Here is a 20,981-nt window from a genome sequence, read left to right on the forward strand (position 1 = left end):
GTTGAACTGGAGCCTTTACCACTGAACAATAAACACACTGGAGAACAGCGGCTTGTGAGCGTTATCAGGAGAGAAGGAGCAGCATTGAAAGTCAAAAAATGGGAGTCTCATATCGTGCCCGTCTGTTAACAGAATTGGCCAGACAGACAGGAGTGTGTGTGTGTGTCCCACAGGCCTCTCACTCCCACAAGCCACACACACAGACAGGCTTGAGCAGTGTAGTAAACAATACCTCAGTGTGTGGAATGAAGCGTGAGTTTCATACCTCTCCATGAGACAGCACCCAGACTCCAGCCCCCACGGTTCCCCCATTCAAGGCCACATCCTCTATCAGGGCTCCCTTCTATCTCCCTCTCTCTCTCTCTCTCTCTCTCTCTCTCTCTCTCTCTCTCTCTCTCTCTCTCTCTCTCTCTCTCTCTCTCTCTCTCTCTCTCTCTCTCTCTCTCTCTCTCTCTAATTTCTCTCTATCTCTTGTTCTCCTCTGTCTGAGGTCTCCCCCTCTCTATCTCCACCATGGCCAACCTGGACTAGACACGGTAGGCTGACATGTAGTCAGTTTTCCTTTGTAGCCCACCCTGAACACAGGACTGCGCGTATTGGTAAGACCTTCCGTCATATCATGTGGCTACCTTGGATCCATCTCATGGTCCTGGGTCTCAACCTGGCCCCTGTCACCATTGGCACCGTCACCACCACGGACCTGGAGGATGTTGATGGAGAAGACCCCAACGCTGAGCATCCTGCGAGGCCGGATCAGATCACGGCGACTCCTGCTGCTGTCCCGCATCATGACCGCCTCTCAGGATCCATAATGCTGACTGGGATTACCCATGGTGCCCATGGTCAAGAAGCCAACATAGGAGGAGGAGGAGAAGGTGTGTCTGAGTGTGGTGCTACACTGTCCATTCATTGGCCAGGCAAGGTGTGGTCAACAATTTTGATTTGTCGATATCCAGCTGAATGGTCTTGTTTTTAGCCCCATTTAACATCTGTGCCATTAGTGTATACTCAGGGGGGTAAAGTATGACTGAGTCACCAAGGCCCCGTGTATATAGGGGGCCCACACAGTGTCTAATTTATGTAGATATATGGCTGGGGGTTCCATTGGAGCTGGTTGTACATAGGGCCCACAATTTGCTGCTACACCCCTGAGTGTATGACACATTTTTGGGTGGATTTTTTTTAAAGCTCATTATCTTGACCAGTTTTTTTTAATACCGCTCAATATACAGTATATAGGAAACATATTGTGATTTGTTTATTGCCCCAAAGGGAACCAGGTGGATGCTGGACGCAGCCAGAGCAAAGATGATGCACCGAGGCGAGAGGGCTCCTCCATCAAATACAGTGATGAGGCAAAGGCGGCATCATGTCTCACCGTGCATGAACTGGGGGAAGCCCTGTCTGCGCTCCACACTGGCCAGAGCAGAGAGCCTGCGTTTGGACAAGACACCCTGGCTAAGTTTGGGATTTGCAGTGGGAATCATGGGGTGACTGATGGTAGTGATAGTGCTGGGCTCTTGGCTCTGTCCACCGTGGTTGCAGCCAGAGACGGAGATGATGTGGGCCCTTGTGGATTACATTTGAATAGAGGTACACATGGTGGTGATGAAAACCTGAAACATATTAGCATGATTTAGAATAATATTGGAAAAATATTTAGAAATATATACAGATATTTTCTTCCATATTGCTGTTTGCATGTATTTTAGCCTCGTCAAATCTGCAATTCTACCTTCTTTTTTTTTGACATGTATCCTTCTATGGAGAGATATGTGAAGTATGTCTGTAGGGATCAGCATTCCATCTGCTCATGGTAGCCAAAAGAGTTGAATTGTGAGCGACTTCTTCCTGGCGCTTGAAGACATGTCTCCCAGAAGGCTGCTTCAGTTATGTCCTGATGGTGTTTATGTTGGCTTACTGATGTCTCATTGTTCACAAGTTAGCGCTTTTGCATACGTGACCTGAAATGAAATTCAAAACCTACAACACAATAACTGTACTTGTGGTTCAGAGAGACTGACAGTAAGTCATCTAGTGCTCTTATATTTTGGGGAACACTTGGCTAGCAGTGTTATTTCACTTCCAAGAGAGTGCCTGTTTGATAAAGCAGTGTCTTCTTCAGTAACATCAGTGCTGTGGGAATGTTGACATTGCTCTGGGTCTGTTATGCTGTTATGTCAGAGCGCTGGGTTCCTGGAGAGGAAGCAGGAAGTGTTTCTTTGACCTTTGAAGTTCCTGTGGCCTTTGAAGGGAGCGAACACCTCAGCTCTGCGGTTCCCACGGCGCTGCTGCTGTTCTTTGTGGCCTACAAAGGAAGGGAGATGCTTGAAGTCACATTCAACAGTGAGACACTCCTCCCCAACATACAGGTTCACTTCTGACAGAGATTCTTTTTTGTCTTGTCCGTTGTGTTTGTTATTTCTTCTTCTTCTCCTCCTCCTCTCTCTCCTGTCTTCCTCTCTCTCTCTCTCTCTGTAAACCACTTTGTGTGTCAGGATGTGGTGTTTTTAAAAGGTGTTTAGTCTTCAGCGTTCTGACAGTTATTACAGAGTCCTTTGCCAACACCAACGGATTACAACAGCCTTTGATTAAGTGTTTTCTGCCTCTGCGTTACAAATCATAGCTCCTTGTCACCATTAATAGTACATTCCCTGTGAAAAGTGGAATTTGACATGCTCAGGATTTCTCCATCTCGTTGGCATAAAACTTGCCAAGGACAACAAGGGAACCCTATGAGATATATGACAGCAGAGGAAACCTCAGTGATATATATGCTTACCTCAGCCTCTGTGCCCACTGCCCGCGGCTGAGCGGTCGGCCCCAAATAGAAAAAGACAACTGGGATTTAGTGTGCATGTCTGAGGGAAGTGAGAGAAGAGCTGTATCCAAAATATGCTCTGCTTCACTGCATAATGCATGACATAGTATGGATGCTGTGTAGAGGAAATGTGAACATTTTGGATTGGGGCTTTTCGATGTCTGCTTTGGTGTCCTGTTATCTAACCTGCCTTTTGACTTGTGTCTCAGACAGCATGTCTTTCAGAGGGGTCTCGGTTCATCATTCTGACTACCAGGGTATCTGAACTGGAGAGACCAAGACTACAGGCTGCTGTACAAATTGCTGTTAAACCAAAGCATCCAAGCAAAGGTGAGAATGAACAATTCATTGTCCATCCCATGTCTATATCGCTAATGTATTGCACGTGACTGACGTGAAGTCTTGTGTTTTTAAAGTATGTTTACTGTACTGTAGCTTACCTACTGTATATTTGAGATGTTCCATGTTATTGTGGAAGTATTTTTTATTTTTTTATCAAAGGACCAAGATTGTCTTTGCTGGAAGTGCAAGATGCACTGATACGGGGTGGTGGAAAGGAGGCCGACAGCCAGAGAAGGCCGCTGCTGGTTTTTGTCCCAAAAAGGCCACCATATAAGGATAAGCCAGGAAGTAACTCTCTTAACCCTACTGATCACAGGTGTGGTTTGAGACGTCACCAAAACATGCTTTTTTATTTCCATGTGCGTCAACTCAAATCTCTACTCCATTACATACATCTTCATAATTCCTTGTGACGCTGTCTGTAAATAATTGAGCAATTGATTTTTATTGTGAATCAAAACTAAATCTCAAAATGTGCATGAAAATTATTGGACAAATATGTGGCTGTTGATAATGGTTGTAATGGTATTATAAGATGTTGTAATATATTGTAATAAGGAGTAATACATGGTGTAATTGCCACTTGCTGTTTAACAGTGTGTCTCCTCCTTTCAGAACCTATGAGTTCCTGTGTGAGCTTCAGAAGTTCCTGAGTGATGTTCTACCTGGTTGGGAGGGAGACACCACCACTCCTCCTCCTCCTCCTCCCTCCTCCCTGAGCTCCTCTCCTCCTCCTCCTCCTCCTCCTCCTTCTCTCCATCTCTCCTCCCTGAGCTCCCTGCCTCCTCTGGTCCTGGATGCCTCCTCCAGCGAGAGCCTCCTGTCCGGCCTGCTGAGCTCCTCGTCCCCGGTGCTCTTCTCCTTCCCTCAGCAGTGCAGTGGGCTGCGTGGCCACCGAGTGGCGCTCTCCCTGCAGCGCCCCCTGCTGTCTCAGCTGAGGGAGCAGCTGGATGACGCCCTGCTGCGCTTCCAGAGCGAGAAGGTGGAAAAGGGGGTGATGGAGAGGCTGCAGACCCTCAGGACTCTCAGTGTGTTGCCAGCAGAAGAGGCGGCTCGACCAGAAGGTTGGTGATGTTCCTCATTCCAGTGTTGCATTTTACACCTCAGATACTATGGTGTGGGTATGTGTGTGTTCAGGTCTGCTGACAGGGGGGGGACAAAGGGGTATGATGTCCTGGGCCCAGGGAGATAGGAGGCCCAGAATTCCCCATTGCATGTATTGGATAGACTTTGGAGGACTTTGTCCTGGGCCCAGCAAAAGCTGTCAGCCGCCCTGTGTGTGTTATGGATAAACGTGAACTATGCAATGTAATGTGCCTAATAATATACAATGTATTCACAAGAATGTTCTAGGTGTGCCTTTACATGAGCATGTGATTGCAGGTGCTGGGGAGGCCAGTGAGGAGCAGTACCGCGCCCTGCTGCTGCTCAAGACCCTGCAGACCGTGCTGGGTGTCAGAGAGGCCAACCGAGCACAGCGGCCAGCCCGTGCGGGAGACAAGAATCTCGGCCAGAGCAACTCCTGTCGCCTGCACAGCCTCACTATCAACCTGGAGGCCTTCTTCATGGCGCCCCGAGAGGCCGTGATCAACAATTGCCAGGGGGAGTGTGGCTTCCCTCTGCCCAACGGCAACAACCATGCCATGCTGCTCAACAGGCTGGCACAGGGCGGGGACTGGGCCGGCCGCGCCCCCTGCTGCGTGCCCACGGAATACGGCGTGCTGCCAGTCTATGAGATGGATGGGGATGGCACCAAGATCTCCACCAAGACTAACATAGTAGCGCTGGAATGTGGCTGCCGCTGACACTTATCACACTAACGCTGATTTTAGGCAGGGCAATCCACAGCACTTACCATTAGGCTACAAAGATGCCCTACACGTCTTGACACATGCAGTTGGTTAACCCACCTTTATCTCCACGTAGATGAGCTCACTAGTGAAATCACCTCTGTTGAGAACAAAGGCAGCAGAGAGGAATACTGGTGGGGCTTAAACTATCTCAATCTAGCTTGTCCACCTCTGCACAGCAGTAAACAAATACTTTGTACAGGCTTGCATGGTTATACTACTCATTGACTCCATGAGTACAGTACTGAACTGCTATGTATACACATCAACTGTATTTATTTCCTTTTCGCTCACTTCTATACATAACTGCCATTTAATCAACATGCATAGAGCTTCATATATGGGAATGTATGATGTACTGTATGTATGCAGGATGTTGTTGTTTTTTTATTAAAAGGTAATTATCTAAAACTGACTGGTGTTTTTTTGATAATAATAAAAAAACGGTAACACTTTCTATGAAGCCCATATCTATAGCGCATTATAAGCGCATTTATAACAAATTGTAATGCGCATTATAGTTACTTACAACGTATTATGATGACGACTCTCATAATACTTCATGATGCTTTATAAATAACCATGGATCTAGCTTATAAAAAAAACATAGATGTTTGCCCATAACTTTATCAGAAGAAAAACATTTAAACAGGCTGACAGCATATTAAAAGCATTACATAACTGTTCCTGGAGTATCATTGCAACATTTATTGTCAGTGACAAACGTAGTAAGACAAAGACAGTGATGTATGAAACTCTATTGTCCTTTTCTCTGTTGTTGCTAGTATCAGTCCACAAGCTGAACGTATTGGGGTGCTGAACATTAAGACTTTGGGATAGACCACATTTGTCCAGCATTTTTCATGTTGAAGTTTAGGTAGTAACAGACGTTCTCTTGGAGGTATGTAAGGTAGGTCTAATGGCACAGTCATCATCATCATCATCATCATCATCATCATCGTCGTTATACTGTAGTCAGTGTCATCATCATCATCATCATCATCATCATCATCATCATCATCATCATCATCATGGTCATCGTTATCTCTCAATTAAGAGTACAAATTGAGATGTCTCCTCTCGTCTTTGTTGTTCAGACTCAGACACATTAATTTCTCCTCCTCGTCCTATTCCTCCCCTTCTTCCTCCTCCCCTCCTTCCTCACCATCCTCAACATCTTCACCGTCCTCAGCGTCCTCTACCCCATCTCCATCTTTGTCCCTCAGCAGTCCCTCAGATGGGCTCTTCTTGCGATGTTTCCTGCGTGCTCGTTTCCTCTCCAACTCTTCTTCGATTCCCCAGTCCCAGTCCCAGAAGGCCAGGGTGTCATACAGCGAGCTTCCCAGTTTCTACCAAACACACGACAAGTAATTTATTAATGAGTTCATAAATTTGGTAGGCAATGTGTGTATATTTCCTTTTTCTTTGCTATGATCAGTGATATGAACATTGTGTCATACATGAAACTATTTCAGAAAATTAAATCTGAATGATCTGTCTTGAACTTATATATACAGTAACAAGGGGCAAATAATAGGATATGGTCTACTGTGATATGTCATACCCAATAATAAGTTACCAGACAGGCTAGTGAGACTGAAATCATTACAAGCCACAGACAAGTTTCACCCATTTTTAGCCAGTTTTCAGGTGCCAATGTCAAGCCCTGGTATGGGCTGTCTTGCCATCCAAGCCATTTTAGTCTCCATTCCCTCGGGGAACAGGGCACCCTCCTCCCTTCCTCCACAAATAAACTAATTGATTGGTTGATTGATTGTATTTACCTGCCACTTATTTGACAATAAAGTACACTTTGACACTTGGGCACCAGCATGCATCAGCTCACTGGATGTCCTTTCTGCATGCATGCTGCAATGTTATTTACACCTGGTTATCCGTAAGTCAGTGCTATACTATTACAACTCTAACTAAGTGCTATAACTATTATAAGTATATATATATTACAGGTACATTGCTCCAGGGACTGTAACCAATACCCTGAAAAATGATAACTGTAAGTCGCTTTGAATAAATGAAAGCGTCAGCTAAGTGCAATGTAATGTGATGTAATGTATAATAACTACCTGGTAATCCAATAGGGCCATGGCTTCCTCGTCTGCCATAAGAGCATCTACAGCCTCTGGAAGAGAAAGCAAAAGAGAACTATGCAGAGCTGACGAGAACGCAGAGCATGAGCCAAATGATTTACTTTTCTGTTACTTTTTTCTGAGTTAGGCGCTAAGCCTACATTTGGGCTTGTATGCCCATGGGGACCCACGTTCGAGTCTGACCTGGGGCATGACTTATGTCCTAACCCTGCCCCATCTCTCTCTCTCCCCACTCACTTCCTGTCATAATGACTAGTTTCCTATCAATAAAGGCACAAAAGTCCCTAAAATATCTTTTTTTAAAAACCCAAACAAACAAAAAAAAGCTTTTTCTGAGTTAGTTACTGAACCACTCAAAATGCCATGAGCGGAGGCAACAACGTGACAACCATGTAGGTTGCACTGAATAGTACTGAAAGTTTATTCTGAACATGACCCTATGACCTCATACGTAAAACAGTTTATTCTGAACGTGACCCTATGAGTATGCCTCATAGGTAAAGCAACTGCGGCGGCCCATACACCCCCATATCATGCCAGTTACCTACCCTGCGCCTGCTCAACACCTGTGCTGATCATGACCACTACGATGGCCAGGAGGATGCAGCGGTTTAGCGTGACGCCCTTCCATGGGTTCTCCACATCGCTCAGCGATTCAACTGGCAGCTTCCGACGATAGGGCACTGCAGTAACCATGTCACAACATCAAGGCAAAAACACAACTCATCATGCTATATCATCTATACATACCCAACACACACACACACACACACACACACACACACACACACACACACACACACACACACACACACGCTGAGCAAACATAGAGGGAATAATGACAGAATAGTTGAATTTAATATTCTTTTGTTTTATAGTCTATAGCCCACATCCAGACACACACACATGCACACACGCACACTATAAAGCACACTACAAAGCACTATAAAGCAAACTAAAAGGGCATTGGTTACATCCCAGAGGACCGGGCCCCAATGCCATGTTTACTTTTGAACAAGGCTATTGTCTTGCCTTCCTCTAGGCATGCACTTTTGTTTTGTTTTTCCTTTTTGTCATGACACGACTGTCTTTCTTTCTAGACACTGACATGTGAAAGTTTTTTTTTTAAGGAAGATGAAACAGGAAAGGAAACTTACTTGAAGACAGGTCTTCTATGAAGCACATGAGGAGGCAGAGAGAGAGAGGAAAATATGATTAGTCACAGACGGTTTCAGATAGCAAGGCGTGGAAGATTTTTCAGATAGCCTAAAATGATAATGACTGCAAACGTCATGAGCACCAATTGTGCAATTTCATAACGAAAATTGGGGAACCAGCTAGATTCATTTGATATTTATTTGTGTAAATGACTTGTAAATCTATCTACAAGCAGAGTCCCAGTCGATGAAACCGTGTGAGAAACATTCCAGAGGAGTGTACTTGCTTTAAATAGCTGGCCCCGATAAGGCTAGGCCAGTGTCAAGCTCTACGTCTGATTATCATGCAATAACAAACCGGAGAGCGAGAGTGAGCGCGCGACAGAGTCGTAGCCATGGCAGTGAATTAGTATAAAAGCACCCTACCTGGATAAACCTGTTGTGTTGTGCGATTGGATAAAAGCTATTGCCTAGACTTTAGAAGTTAGGGTGTCAGCCCTCGTCTCGGATTCTGCAGACACTTGACACTGAGCGACGGGCGCAGCTGGGTCAGTGGCAAAAAAATAAAAAACTGGCGGGGATATGGACAGTGTTTTCAGTTCATGCGGTTTAATTTCAGATTGCAGGTAATGTACCTCGAATTAATGATTTTTACATCAATCAATAGTCTACTGGGCTTGGCTGTTTTTTATTGTTGAACTGAAATGAACATGTAGCGACTGGAAAGAAGCGCAGTCGAACAGAGAGCAACTTTATGGAAATACTTTGTTCAATTTACTTATTTAATTAAGCCTATAACATATGAAGGAAATATTTTTCAATGTCGTTTCATGCCATGTAGCCTACATATCTGTTATGCAATAAAACATAGCATACGATAATTTACGTAAGATAAAGCGCTCTGCCCCCATTATGACTCCACACAGACTGCCCGCCCATTGCTGGCAAAAGTGAGCGTCGTTAGAAAACAGTGTCATTCGGTGGTGAAGCGAGAGATCTGCGGGCTTGGACGCTGGCCCGGCCGGATGGTTAAATCCAACCTACAGACGATACTGAATAGCCATTGTTTTGTGCGTGAAAAAGAAAGAAATATATCCAATATGCCTATCATCGACCTGAATAGTAATAAACCCGAAAGTGAAAGGTAAGTTTTGGGTCGCTGGGTTATTGACAGTGAAAATTGGGCCTACCTCTAGCTGCTGGGATACCTGTTTAGTTAGCCTTCCTATGATGTAACCTTACTTTAGGTTTAGCTAGCTGCCTAGCATGGGAATATGTGAAGAAGCTAGCGCACGGGCCTCGTGTCTTGTTTACTCGCAAGGAACTGTGCACGTTGTTAGGTCAAAGCGAAGAGGGCATCCGCGTGCAGAATGTTTACTTTGTACGTGTTCCCAGATATTGTTTCGACCAGAAATAACGCTGTTTGCTCTAACCAGTAGAATATAGTTCAGAACAGATTCCGTGCTAGGCTATCGCTTGTGCCTAGCTAGTGAACCTAGCTTGGGAAGTAAAGGGTTAGCGAGGCTGATCTATTTGGCATCCTTCTCTCACTATACACAAATACATGGACAATGCGAATATTACAATTTGGGAGAGTCTTGAGTAACGCTCTTACCATCAATCCACGGACGACTTTCTAAAAAACCAACGCCAGCTACCATAACGTAGCTACGCTAGCTCTATGCTAGTTTATTTAGCGAGATGGGATGCTAATTTTGTGAGAAGCTCGCTCGCACTCACCTGTCGAAATGATCAACTCGCATCGGCGAAGAAAGATACATGTTATTTATTCGGCGCTTAGATATTCATTTTATAACCCTTTTGTAGCGTGATACTGCCAACATCAAACGAGGGGAAATATTCCACGGATTAGGTAGGCTTATTGTGAACTAGTTGTAAATGATAAGGTGTGCGTCAACATTACCCACCTTGCGCATCGTGGTCAATAATAATACGTATATTGCGAAATTAGCCGTTAGTGGCAGGTGTAACGTGTGCTTTTCAACGGAATCCTAAGCTTCTAAATGTCCAGAAACTAATCAATAAACATATTTGAGATCAACGCATCAAGCTAACGTTGAGGAAGCTTGCTATGTGTTGCGTAGTCAACTGGCTTGCGTGTGGTGTGTGGGCTATCTTGCGTTATTGGGAACCCAAACGGCAAGAAAAAGAGTAAATCATTGAAATGTCCGTTATTAAATACATTGGGTCGAAGTGAAGCGCAGGTTGTGTTGCTCGGATCTTGCTCAACGTGGCACAACGATAGTGTTTACTCTGGGTAACGTGAACCTCAGATGTGTCGCCCGCACGAGAGAACCCACATCCCAGTTAGGTCAAAGTTCATGCGAATATGGGTCACTGTAAAATGATGAATAGCAAGGAATCGACTTGAACCTTCAACCTTAGAAACAGATGTGGTGAGTGTAAACCTGGATCCAGACATGGGCGACGCCACGACTTATTGCGCAATGACTACTCCTAGGTATAGCGCTAGTTCTGTGCTTTTCAATGAGTAACATTTCCGCATGTGATCCCCCCCCCCTTCAGTAAGCAAACTAATGAGTGGTGCTGTTTCGCAAACTTCACAGAATCACCCAGCAGGCAGTGGGCACGGAGTGTACTGTGTGTTTGTTTCTTGTGGGGGACGGGGCATTAGTGTGAGTAGTCTTGCGTCGTTATCTTCTCAAATGGTTTCCATGACGCTTCAAGCCTTCTCCCAGCTTGACTAGTCATGCCCCCCATCCTCTGCCCTGCCTGTGGCGGTCGGATTTGCACTTCGACTTATGGGATTGGATGGGAACTGCACTGTTTCTGGCCACACTAATCCTGTGTGTCGTAATGGTTGTGATTTGCCCGAGAGTACCAAACACCTTTCATTCATCTGTGGTGGGATTCACTGCACAGCTGAAAAGCTGGATTTCCTGCATCCACCAGCTGAGATACTTGCTCCACTTTGCCTCATGTGTGATTGATTTATGTGCTGTGTTCTTTGGGGTTTATAAAATGGAGGGAGTTCAAATGTATGAATCTGATGCGCCACTAGCTAATGTAGACCTGCACAATGAGTCATGCTAGTGCAGACAAGGGGTGGAGGGGCAGGGGGTGTACTGGTTCAGCCATTGCTATCACACATTCTCTCCACATGTCACACTACCTTAATGATGACGTCAAGAATGTGAACTGCTGTGGCAATGACAGTCTGCAAGATTACTGTGTGGAGAGAGCTATGTAGCTACACTTGTTAAAGCCTATTGTGGGGCGTTGTGCTCGAAAGCTACCAGATACAACGTGCTTGAACTCTTGTGTGCAGCCTGGCTGCCTAGTCATTTATAGCGTCTGCTCCAGCTGAGCTTTAATAATTAAACCCTCGCCCTGCAAATGGCCCGCACTTGTGCTAATGTTTGACAAAGCCCACTGGGGCAGAGAGGAGAGCAGCTGGGCAGAAGAGTGCGCTGAACTTCCTGATCTCCTTCCTCTGTGGTTGCAGTAGACTCACGGACACAAACAAACGCATACAAACATGTGACAGAACCTGAGTCACATGGCTTGGGGTCATGATGTTTAGATGCCCATACCTCGGCAGTAAATTCACAGGCGACCTTAGCAACCAGTGCTCGGTTCCTCTTGAGGCTCTTGGTGCGGTGCAGAAATGCAGTGGTGTGCAAACACTTTTAATGGGATTTAGAGTGCGTACAGCATGTTCATGAGCATCTTGCCATAAAGCTAAAGTGCTTTCGTAATTTGAGTAATTATTTGTAATCATTGACTATTTTTTCTCCCTTTCACTGGAGTTTTCGTATGCCGTGTTTGAAATGATAATGAGCCTTTTTATGCAGCCTCAATGTACTGAAATACTACAGTGCCACTGCTTTTTTAAAAAGTAAGTCACTGCAGCGCAAAGGAAAAGTCCAAATAGGAAATAGGATGTTAATTTAATGATGAAAACACTCAGCAAAATCAGTTCCCAAGGCATGGGCCATCAAGGAAATTTTTCCATAACATCCCCCAGTGCATGTTTCAACAAAGGAAGGCTACATTATGATTTTCCCATAACAATTTTTTTTGTCAATAAATTCCGAGAATGGCTATATCGGTCACTCTCCGTGAGACCAGGACCCAGATTCCAAAACCCCCTGTCATTGCTGGAGAATTTGGGCCGAAGTTTGCTCTCAAAATAACGATAATGCTCCATAAACTCAGACCAGTTTTTTGGCTGGTTGTAAACAATGGAAAATTGGCAGAGACCCTGTGAAATGCTGAGATAGTTCAGTGTTTTGTTTCTTTTTTCAGCGCAAGGAATGCTGTGGGAAGAGTTAGTTCAGGGCTTTGTTTGTTCAAGTGTGTATACTAACTGCTAGGGCATAGTCCTGGAGCCTCTCTGTTTTTAATACTAAACACACACGCGCGCACGCATACACACACACACACACACACACACACACACACACACACACACACACACACACACACACACACACACACACACACACACACACACACACACACACACACACACACACACACACACACACACACACAGGCTTTTAAAAATGTAGCTGATGTGGTTCACATTACCCAAGAGTTTGGGAAGGCAGCCCCATGTGAGTCACAGCCTGTGCAAGCAAAAACAAGTCAGCAAGGCCACATGCTCTCCTGGCTCTCCTGCCTCACTCCCATTGACTGTTTTTGAGGAAGTCAGTCACAAGGCTTGCTGCTGTGGAAACCGATTCTTATGCATCAGCTTATAATACCAATGTGACTTTGGAAATGTACTTTTCACAAACAGGAAAGTTAAGACGGTTAGATGCATATTTACTGATTCCAAAGGAATTCCGATTATGCTTCATGAACTGAATAATGATTATTATTGCGACCAAATAGTGTTTCCTCTCTGGGTGCCAGACAGGATGAAGGTGCAGTCTTTTGAGGCATCAAAGAAATGGCCTGCTCCTCCGCACTAATATTGTGTTCAGTTATAGCACATGGTGGGCGCCAGAGCTAATTTAGAAATGTCTTTTGCTCTGGTGCAAGCTGATGAAGCACCAAACTTTTGGATTTTGGAAATGTTATTTTTTATCCTAGATAAAAAGCCACCTACAGCCCAAAAATATTTGTTATGGTGACATAAATGGGGTATGGTGCAGAAGGCTACATTAAACATTTTCTTCTGTATAACCATAAGTTAGAAGTTTATGCCAACGTCAGACCATAGTGTTTTTAATTTCAGCCGATCTGGGGTCTCTGTCCCGATTGCTCCGTTTTGCCGTAATGATCCTGGTGTTCCATGAAAACAATGTGGAAACAATGAAGCCTGTTTTAAGGCAGAGACGGTTTAAATGCAGAATAGAGAATCTTTGTTTAAGGTTCAAAAGAAGTGTTGCTCTTCTCATCTCCCCCCTTGGTGTTCATTCTGCCCCTTATTTTCGTGTACTATTGACTGTTCTACATGGTGTTCTACTGACTGTTCTACTAGTGTTCATAGTGTTGTAAATTCCACTGTTGTTCTCTTCTCCTCTGCAATATGCATGGGTGCGTGCCCTGGTCTTGCAGTGTTCTCTCTCCTCTTTCCTCCCCTTTCTCCACTGTTGCAGTAACGGATGTCCTAATGTTTTTGTCTCCCCTCTCTCCTCTTCTTCTCCTCCTCTGCAGTGTGCGTGGGTGCTCCCGGTCTTGCAGTAACCCGTGTCCGGGGCCTCTGTGGTGTTCCTGATGCCCCTCTCCCACCCCTGAAGATCCCAGGTGGGCGAGGGGACGGCCAGAGGGATCACAATCTTACAGCTAAACTATTCTATTCTGTAAGCACACACGCACGCACGCACGCACGCACGCACGCGTGTGCGCATACACAATCTGGCATTATACACCTGGGTACCAGTCGTTCAAAACAAAAGATCAGACTGGAAATTGACTTCCTCTATTTTAGTTAAGCGCTAGTTAAGTGCGCGAGGACACTGCTGTCATAGCTTTAGGTTACAACAGACTTAACACGGCCACATGAGAAGTTCCTGTGTTTACATAGATGCAGCACACAACGAGACAAAGCGCTGTTTATCCAACGGCCCCTGCTAGTTCTGGTGCCACCACCACCGCACCACATGTTATGACACGATACGACACAGCACAGCACAGCACAGCCTGGGCTTAACATTGGCTCCTGCCAAATGCTGGTAAAACTTGGCTGTGGCTGGTAATAATTTCAATCCCATAAGCCACTTTGGCAGGTAACTTATTCTTGGGTATGACATATCACAGTAGCCTATATCCTATTTTTGACCCTTGTGTTATATGCAAGTTCAAGGCGAACCATTGATTTTCTATATGTCTGATATATTTTAACACAATGTGTTCATAGCACATCTTGTTTCATCACTATCATTTTCTGCGCTTAGATGTATCATGGTAAAGAAAATGCTTATCTAGGGAAATACTGAAAACAAAACTGTGGTTGGTAGAAAGGCTGAGTGGCTAGTGACTTTAGGAAAACAACTAGCCACTGTGGCCAGTGAGCAAAAAGTTAAAGTCAAGCCCCGAGAACAGAACAGCACAGCACAGGCCTGCCCTGCTCTGCTCCTCAACTCTTCCACCTCATCCGCGCTCACCTCCTGTTTCCTCGCCATGTTCTCTCTCGAGCGCAGTTAATCTGTCCGCTGCTGTTCCCAATCTCAATCTCTGTGCTAAGCTGCTCTCTGTTCCCGCTGTCCTGTCGGTGACTCTGACTGTGACTGTCTGTGTCCTGCTTAAGCCGTCCTATTTTTCCCAAAGTGACCAGCGCTCAGCTGTCATCGCTGTTTGCGCTTTCTATATTTGTTTTCCACCCCATTTCTGTGTGTGTGTGTGTCCCGCCCCCCACACTGAGCTCTTTAAGATTGTAAACCTGATCTGAGCCACCAGACCCTTCCTCAGCTAACTTATCGCTATTTCGTGCTGTGACCATTCAAAAAATAGCTTTTTGTTTGTCAACAACAACTGTCACATTGGTTGCTATCGGGCCAAGCTAGACTTGGCCATGGCTGAAATAACACACCGAAGCTGTGACCTTCCAGGCGCTCAGGGACATTTGCTACTCCACAGTCTCTACATGCTGTGGGTGGAGTATAGAACGACCTGTAGCACTCTCAGACATGCTATGTGATACCTGCAGATTGTTTTTGCAGTTAGATTGATTTCAAACGTCCACAATCTGTCTGTCTTCACCAGGAGTGTCAATGTCTGATTCTCAAAGTAACAAAAACTGCTTCATGTTTAGTCGGCTTTGAATCAGCTGGTTGTGAAAATGACAGGCCCTTAATTAATTCTAATTTCCCAAAATGAAACCCCATTGAAAGTCAATGGAATGTTCTGTCAACAAAAATAGAAAAACTTGGTATGGAAATCTATGGAGTATAATGAAGAGGGAAGTGTGGGTCACCAGATCAAAGAACAAAAAACTGCTGACAGCTAAGCATCAATGATGTCTGGGCTTTCATAACCCTCGTGCAATGCCACTGCCATTGACTTCAATGTTAAACACAGTCAGGTCAGCAGTCTAACCCATGACTGCGGTTTTGAGTAATGAACAAGGCTGAGACTTTTTAAAGCCTCAGGAAGCTTTACCAGTGTTTAGAGTTAATTGGTTAAAGGGACAGTTTGGTCAATTTCAACATGCAGTTGTATTGCTCACGCTACCCTTGACTTGTCAGTACCTGGTGATGCCACATTTTTCGGCTCAGCCCTTTCCGAGATATGAGCAATTCTAATGGGGGCAGCGTTTGTTTACATTTTTAAAAAATGAAACATAGGCCAACTCCAAATATTTTCCCAAAAGGTACTGCTGTTTGCTAGTTGTCTGCTGATGTTGTATAACCTTTTGGATGTTTTTGGGAATAAATAAAAATGTTTTTTTGAAATGTAAACAAAGAGCTGCCCCCATTACAATGACCAGGATCTCGGAAACGGCTGAAGAAGAAGAAAAAAACCTCAGGCACTGACAAGTCCAGGGTAGTGTGAGCATTACAACTGCATGTTGAAATTGACCAAACTGTCCCTTTAATTCAGATGATTAGGTTAATAGCTTGTTTAGACCAGTGGTTCTTAACCTGGGGTGCAGGCACCCCCTGGGGGTGCGCCAGAGATTCCAGGGGGTGCGCAGAATTTTGTTTGTGTTGAGGTTGTGACAAAAATTGTGCTTGCAAACATTATAGTTAGGTCAAATTAAGACCAAATTATAACATGTTATGGTCCCCATTTTAAGTCATTATGGTATTGATTAATGTATCAAGCAACAATCATTGTAATTAATCACTTAAAACATTTCTAGTACATATGCACGTGCGTAAATTTGTGTTGGGGGTGCACGGCTTGTCTTCAGTACAGGAAAGGGGGTGCGTTAAGTAAAAAAGGTTAAGAACCACTGGTTTAGACAACCTTTTCATGATATGCTAATTTTGTGAGATATGAATACTGGGTTTTCATGAGCTGTATGCCAAAATCATCAATATTAAGACAAAACAAGACCTGAAATATTTCAGTTGGTGTGCAATGAATGTAAAGCATATGAAAGTTTATTTTTTTATTATTACATTATGGGGAAAAAATGAACTTTAACACAATATGCTAATTATTTGAGAAGGACCTGTATATTACTATAGTGCTCCTAGCGTTTCCCTCACCTGTAACCTGTGTGTGTCTCTCTCCATGCAGGACTCTCAACTGCTGGTATTTGAGGAGCCTCCTCCTGCAAACGGCCGCGTGCGTTTCCTGCTGTTTGAGGCGCGCCGCGGCGAGGCCAAGCCAACGGCCTGGAGGGCAGCACTCAAGGGGGCCTGCCTCTATGTGGAGATCCCCCCTGGAGCACTGCCCGACGGCAGCAAGCACAGGTAACACACACACGCACACGCACACACACACACCTCTATACAGGGGACCTCTTATTATGTGGATGTAGAGAAGGGTTGAGTATTGTATTAAGGTATCTGACAGGTAATAAATTAAGGTGTGTGACGGCCTACATAAATACACAAATAGAAAACATACACAAAGACCTAATAAAAAGTATTGCACATGGCAGTAAACATATAGCATAAAAGTGGAGTTAAAAAAAAAGGTCAGAAGTTTGTATATAAGCACAGAAAAACGGAGGCCTAAATGGCATCCTCCTTACCGTACTCAGGCATAACATATCTATGGCAGCATTCGGTAGCATATTTATGTGGATTTGACTATGGGTGAACAAAAATATTTTGGTTGGAGTAGGGATGAAAAATGTTCATCAAAATACCCAGGTATGTATAAACGGCGTTGATGTGCGCGCGCTTGCCCTGGTGTTGGTGAATTGAGTCATCTTACCACACAAAGCACTTTCCCATGGAACTGAACTCAAGGTGTGGCTAAGGAAAGGCAAGCAGGATGTTGACTGGTGACTGTAGCGCTATAATGAATGTTTTCCCCCGGCTGATGACTGGTTTTGGATTCAGTCTTTCACACGGACATGAAGTGTCTCAAAATGTGTGTTATGTGATGAGGGCAGGAAGCCAAGATGTAGCTCTGACTTGTGTTTTTGACCTCTCTCTCTCTCTCTCTCTCTCTCTCTCTCTCTCTCTCTCTAGTCTGACGCTGCTGCTGGAGTTTGCTGAGGAGAAACTTCACGTGGATCACATCTTCATCTGCTTCCACAAGAACAGAGACGACCGAGGTGAGAGAAGACATTTCAAATGCCTGCACTGAATGCTACTTACCAATCACACATTAGCATTACCCACTACCGCCACCATATATTTTCCACATTCAACTCCCCAAGCTTGCACAATAAACCTCACCTTATTTGAAAAAGCCAAATGGCAACATCATGATTATGGTCAAGCATCTTGTAAAACACAAAAGGTAGTGTCCTAGGCCCCTCCGTCCCCCTCCACTTCCTCTTTTCACTTCTCCTTTGCGCGCCACTCTTTAAATAAAACATAGACAACACGTTTCACTTCCCTATTTGCATAGACAAGCTGCTTTAGGCCCTTATCCACTGCCCGTTTTCTACCTGGTACGGCTCAACACAGCACAACTCTGGCTCTGTTTGTTCCGTTTCGATAAGTCAAGTATGGCATGGCACAGCTCGAAAACCAGCCCTCGTTTTTTCGGCTGGCTGAACCTAACTGAGCGAGTATGTCACGGCCTACTACCCAGAATGCTGTGTGTTAGCTCACCCTTACCGGTGAATCATGGCGTCCACCAGATCAACTCCCTTGGAATGCTCTTTAGTTTCACACTGTATTACTTTGATATTAAAATCGAAGGCAGAAGTCAACATTGTAGTATCCGAATATGATGTCGCTGAAACTATTGATGGCCTTTGTTGATAGATCAGATATCTTTCTGCCTAACGTGAAGTCAACTAGCCTACGTAATGTAATGCTACTTGACGACTCAAAAAACGCAACCATACTCTGGGTAACACAGTTTGTAATGGAAACACACGCCAGGCTGGGTTAACAGCACCACTCAGTTCGACACGGCATGACATAGCTAGGTTGTATATCTGGAAAAAAGCCTTTTGTGATCTGACTTTTTTTTTGGTCTGTTCTCTCCCTCTCCACAGCTTCTTTGCTTCGGACGTTCAGTTTCCTGGGCTTTGAGATTGTGCGACCAGGCCACCCCCTCGTCCCTTCCCGCCCTGATGCTTTCTTCATGGCTTACAGCATCGAGAAAGACTCATCTGACGACGAATAAGCTCATCCCACATGACACAAACACATTCATGCACACACACACACACACACACACACACACACACACACACACACACACACACACACAGTCTTTCTCTCTCCCTTTCTCCCTCACTCACATGCATTCTCCACCATTGTCCTCAGTGAATTGACATCAATGTTAAAAAAAGATTAAGAAAAAACAACTGAGCGTTAGACATTTCCAGTGACTTTTGTTTGTTTATTTTACGCCACCTCTTTTCGAGTCGTGCTGTAGAAATGTGACATTTGCACTTGTATTTTTTTTTTTTTTCTGATCTCCATTCATACTCTGCTTACACCTGCCACCGTTTGTACTCGTCGCTATCCTTCCCTCCTTTCCTCTAACAGCGTGTCCCAGTGCGCTAGTAGGCCTTGGCCCCCCCCCGCCCTCCTCACACTCAAGGGCACTTGAAGGACAAACACACACACTCAGAAAGAGAAAGGGTGAGAGACGGGGTGGGGTAGAGGACAGTCTGACCGATATCCCCTTCCATTTCTCCCCCTATCAAGTGACCCGCTGGAATGCCAGCCATGTTGTTTCTGCTTCTTCGGTTACCTTAACGCAGGGTGAGCCGCGGAGGGGGGCCAAGTGCAGGCTGTGACCTGGAACATATCCCCCAGGATATTTTTTTGGGTTGTTTCTTTTTGTTTGGTTGGTTGTTTCTTTTTTTAAGTCATTTTCTAGTTCCCTCCTCCAGTTCCCTCCATGTTTCTGCATAACCGATCATCTCTAGAGTGTAATTTATGATTGAAGATCTCCATGCATCATTAAAAAAACATTATGTAAGTAGTTTGGTTTCTCATGGCTATACTTCATGGTTGATTTTAATGTTTGTATTGAATTCTTTTCTTTTTTTTTAAACGTGTGCATGAATATCTTGAGTTTTAGTTGTGATTCTATTGAAAACTGAAATCTGCATGTTGTACCAGTGCACCGAATAAAAAAAGTGCTCAAACCGATAATGATGAATGGGGCTTGATCTTTTAATGACGTCCTGCGAGTGATTTGTGTTTTTACTCAATGGAGCGGATTAGTTTGGCATCCTGTGCGTATCTCTAATGATAGCTTGACTTAGTTGGCACAGATTCTCTCACGGGCTGATAACTGATGTGCCCTCAGTGAAAGTATAACTTGAGTTAACCAAAGATGTACTGTCTGTCTCATGGCTGAACACAGTCTGCCATGCACTCAGTTGAAAGTACAGCACGAGTTAACTCAAGCCAGAACTCCCGTCTGGTGTCATGATTGAATAAATATAGTCTCACTGCCTAAGTGTTTCTGAATTGGAAAGAAATCCTCATCGTTCTGCGAGGTGTAGGATTATTCTGCAGATCATCAGCCATAATGCTGGATGCTGCTGAGATCACAGAGCTCTGCTCTCATGCCCGCTGCAGTGTAGAATAAATAAATAAAACTCCTTTGCACAGATGGTGGCCTTGGAGGGGAGTGCCAAGGTTGTGAACTGTTGAAGTGTAGTATCGCAGAGGACATGGCTCTATGGCCTTTTACATAACCTATCTATAGAGCAATGCAACAAGGAGGGTTATGCCTGGAGACTGGTAAAACAATTAACTGTAAGAATTCAGAGTTTGCTTTTGGACCATCCAAACAAATACAGTATGTTAAACAACTAATGTGAACTGTGTTTTATCTTAAATTGGCACAATGGGAACAGCTAGGAGTATGAAAACGGCACCTTAGTGTAGTTGCACAATGGCCAGAGAATAAAGTGTATAGACCTCTAGACTTCAAGGGATTTGCATTTCTTTACTCAATTGTCTGTGTCATCTTTACCACACACACAAAAGTTATGAAGTAACTCACTAATTCTTTTACGGAAAATACACATTGTACAAGAGATCATATCCAGTGGGACGTGAAGCAATGGTTGCTCTGCATGGTGTCATGTCATTGCACTACAATAAGGATCAAAGGTCAGAGGAACAGTATGTATCCTATCCTAACATCAAGCACCTTGCACTAA

General features: G+C 44.5%; 2 protein-coding genes across 2 annotated transcripts; both read left to right on the forward strand.

Moving 5' to 3' along the window:
* The first annotated feature begins 532 nt into the window (after nt 1–532).
* On the forward strand, nt 533–5,552 carry amh (anti-Mullerian hormone). The gene is made up of 7 exons (XM_063201894.1): nt 533–875; nt 1,273–1,593; nt 2,185–2,372; nt 3,031–3,151; nt 3,323–3,479; nt 3,779–4,227; nt 4,547–5,552. Exons 1-7 carry the CDS (start codon nt 620–622, stop codon nt 4,966–4,968), a joined length of 1,914 nt encoding a protein of 637 aa, XP_063057964.1. The 5' UTR covers nt 533–619; the 3' UTR covers nt 4,969–5,552.
* Nucleotides 5,553–9,217: 3,665 nt separating this feature from the next.
* oaz1a (ornithine decarboxylase antizyme 1a) lies at nt 9,218–19,959 on the forward strand. The gene is given in 6 exon segments (XM_063201895.1): nt 9,218–9,422; nt 13,928–13,985; nt 13,987–14,073; nt 16,958–17,133; nt 17,863–17,948; nt 18,846–19,959. Coding segments are annotated over 6 exon segments (657 nt in total). The 5' UTR covers nt 9,218–9,303; the 3' UTR covers nt 18,977–19,959.
* Nucleotides 19,960–20,981: the final 1,022 nt, after the last annotated feature.

The sequence above is a fragment of the Engraulis encrasicolus genome, chromosome 6 (genome assembly GCF_034702125.1).
Source record: "Engraulis encrasicolus isolate BLACKSEA-1 chromosome 6, IST_EnEncr_1.0, whole genome shotgun sequence".
Lineage (NCBI taxonomy): Eukaryota > Metazoa > Chordata > Actinopteri > Clupeiformes > Engraulidae > Engraulis > Engraulis encrasicolus.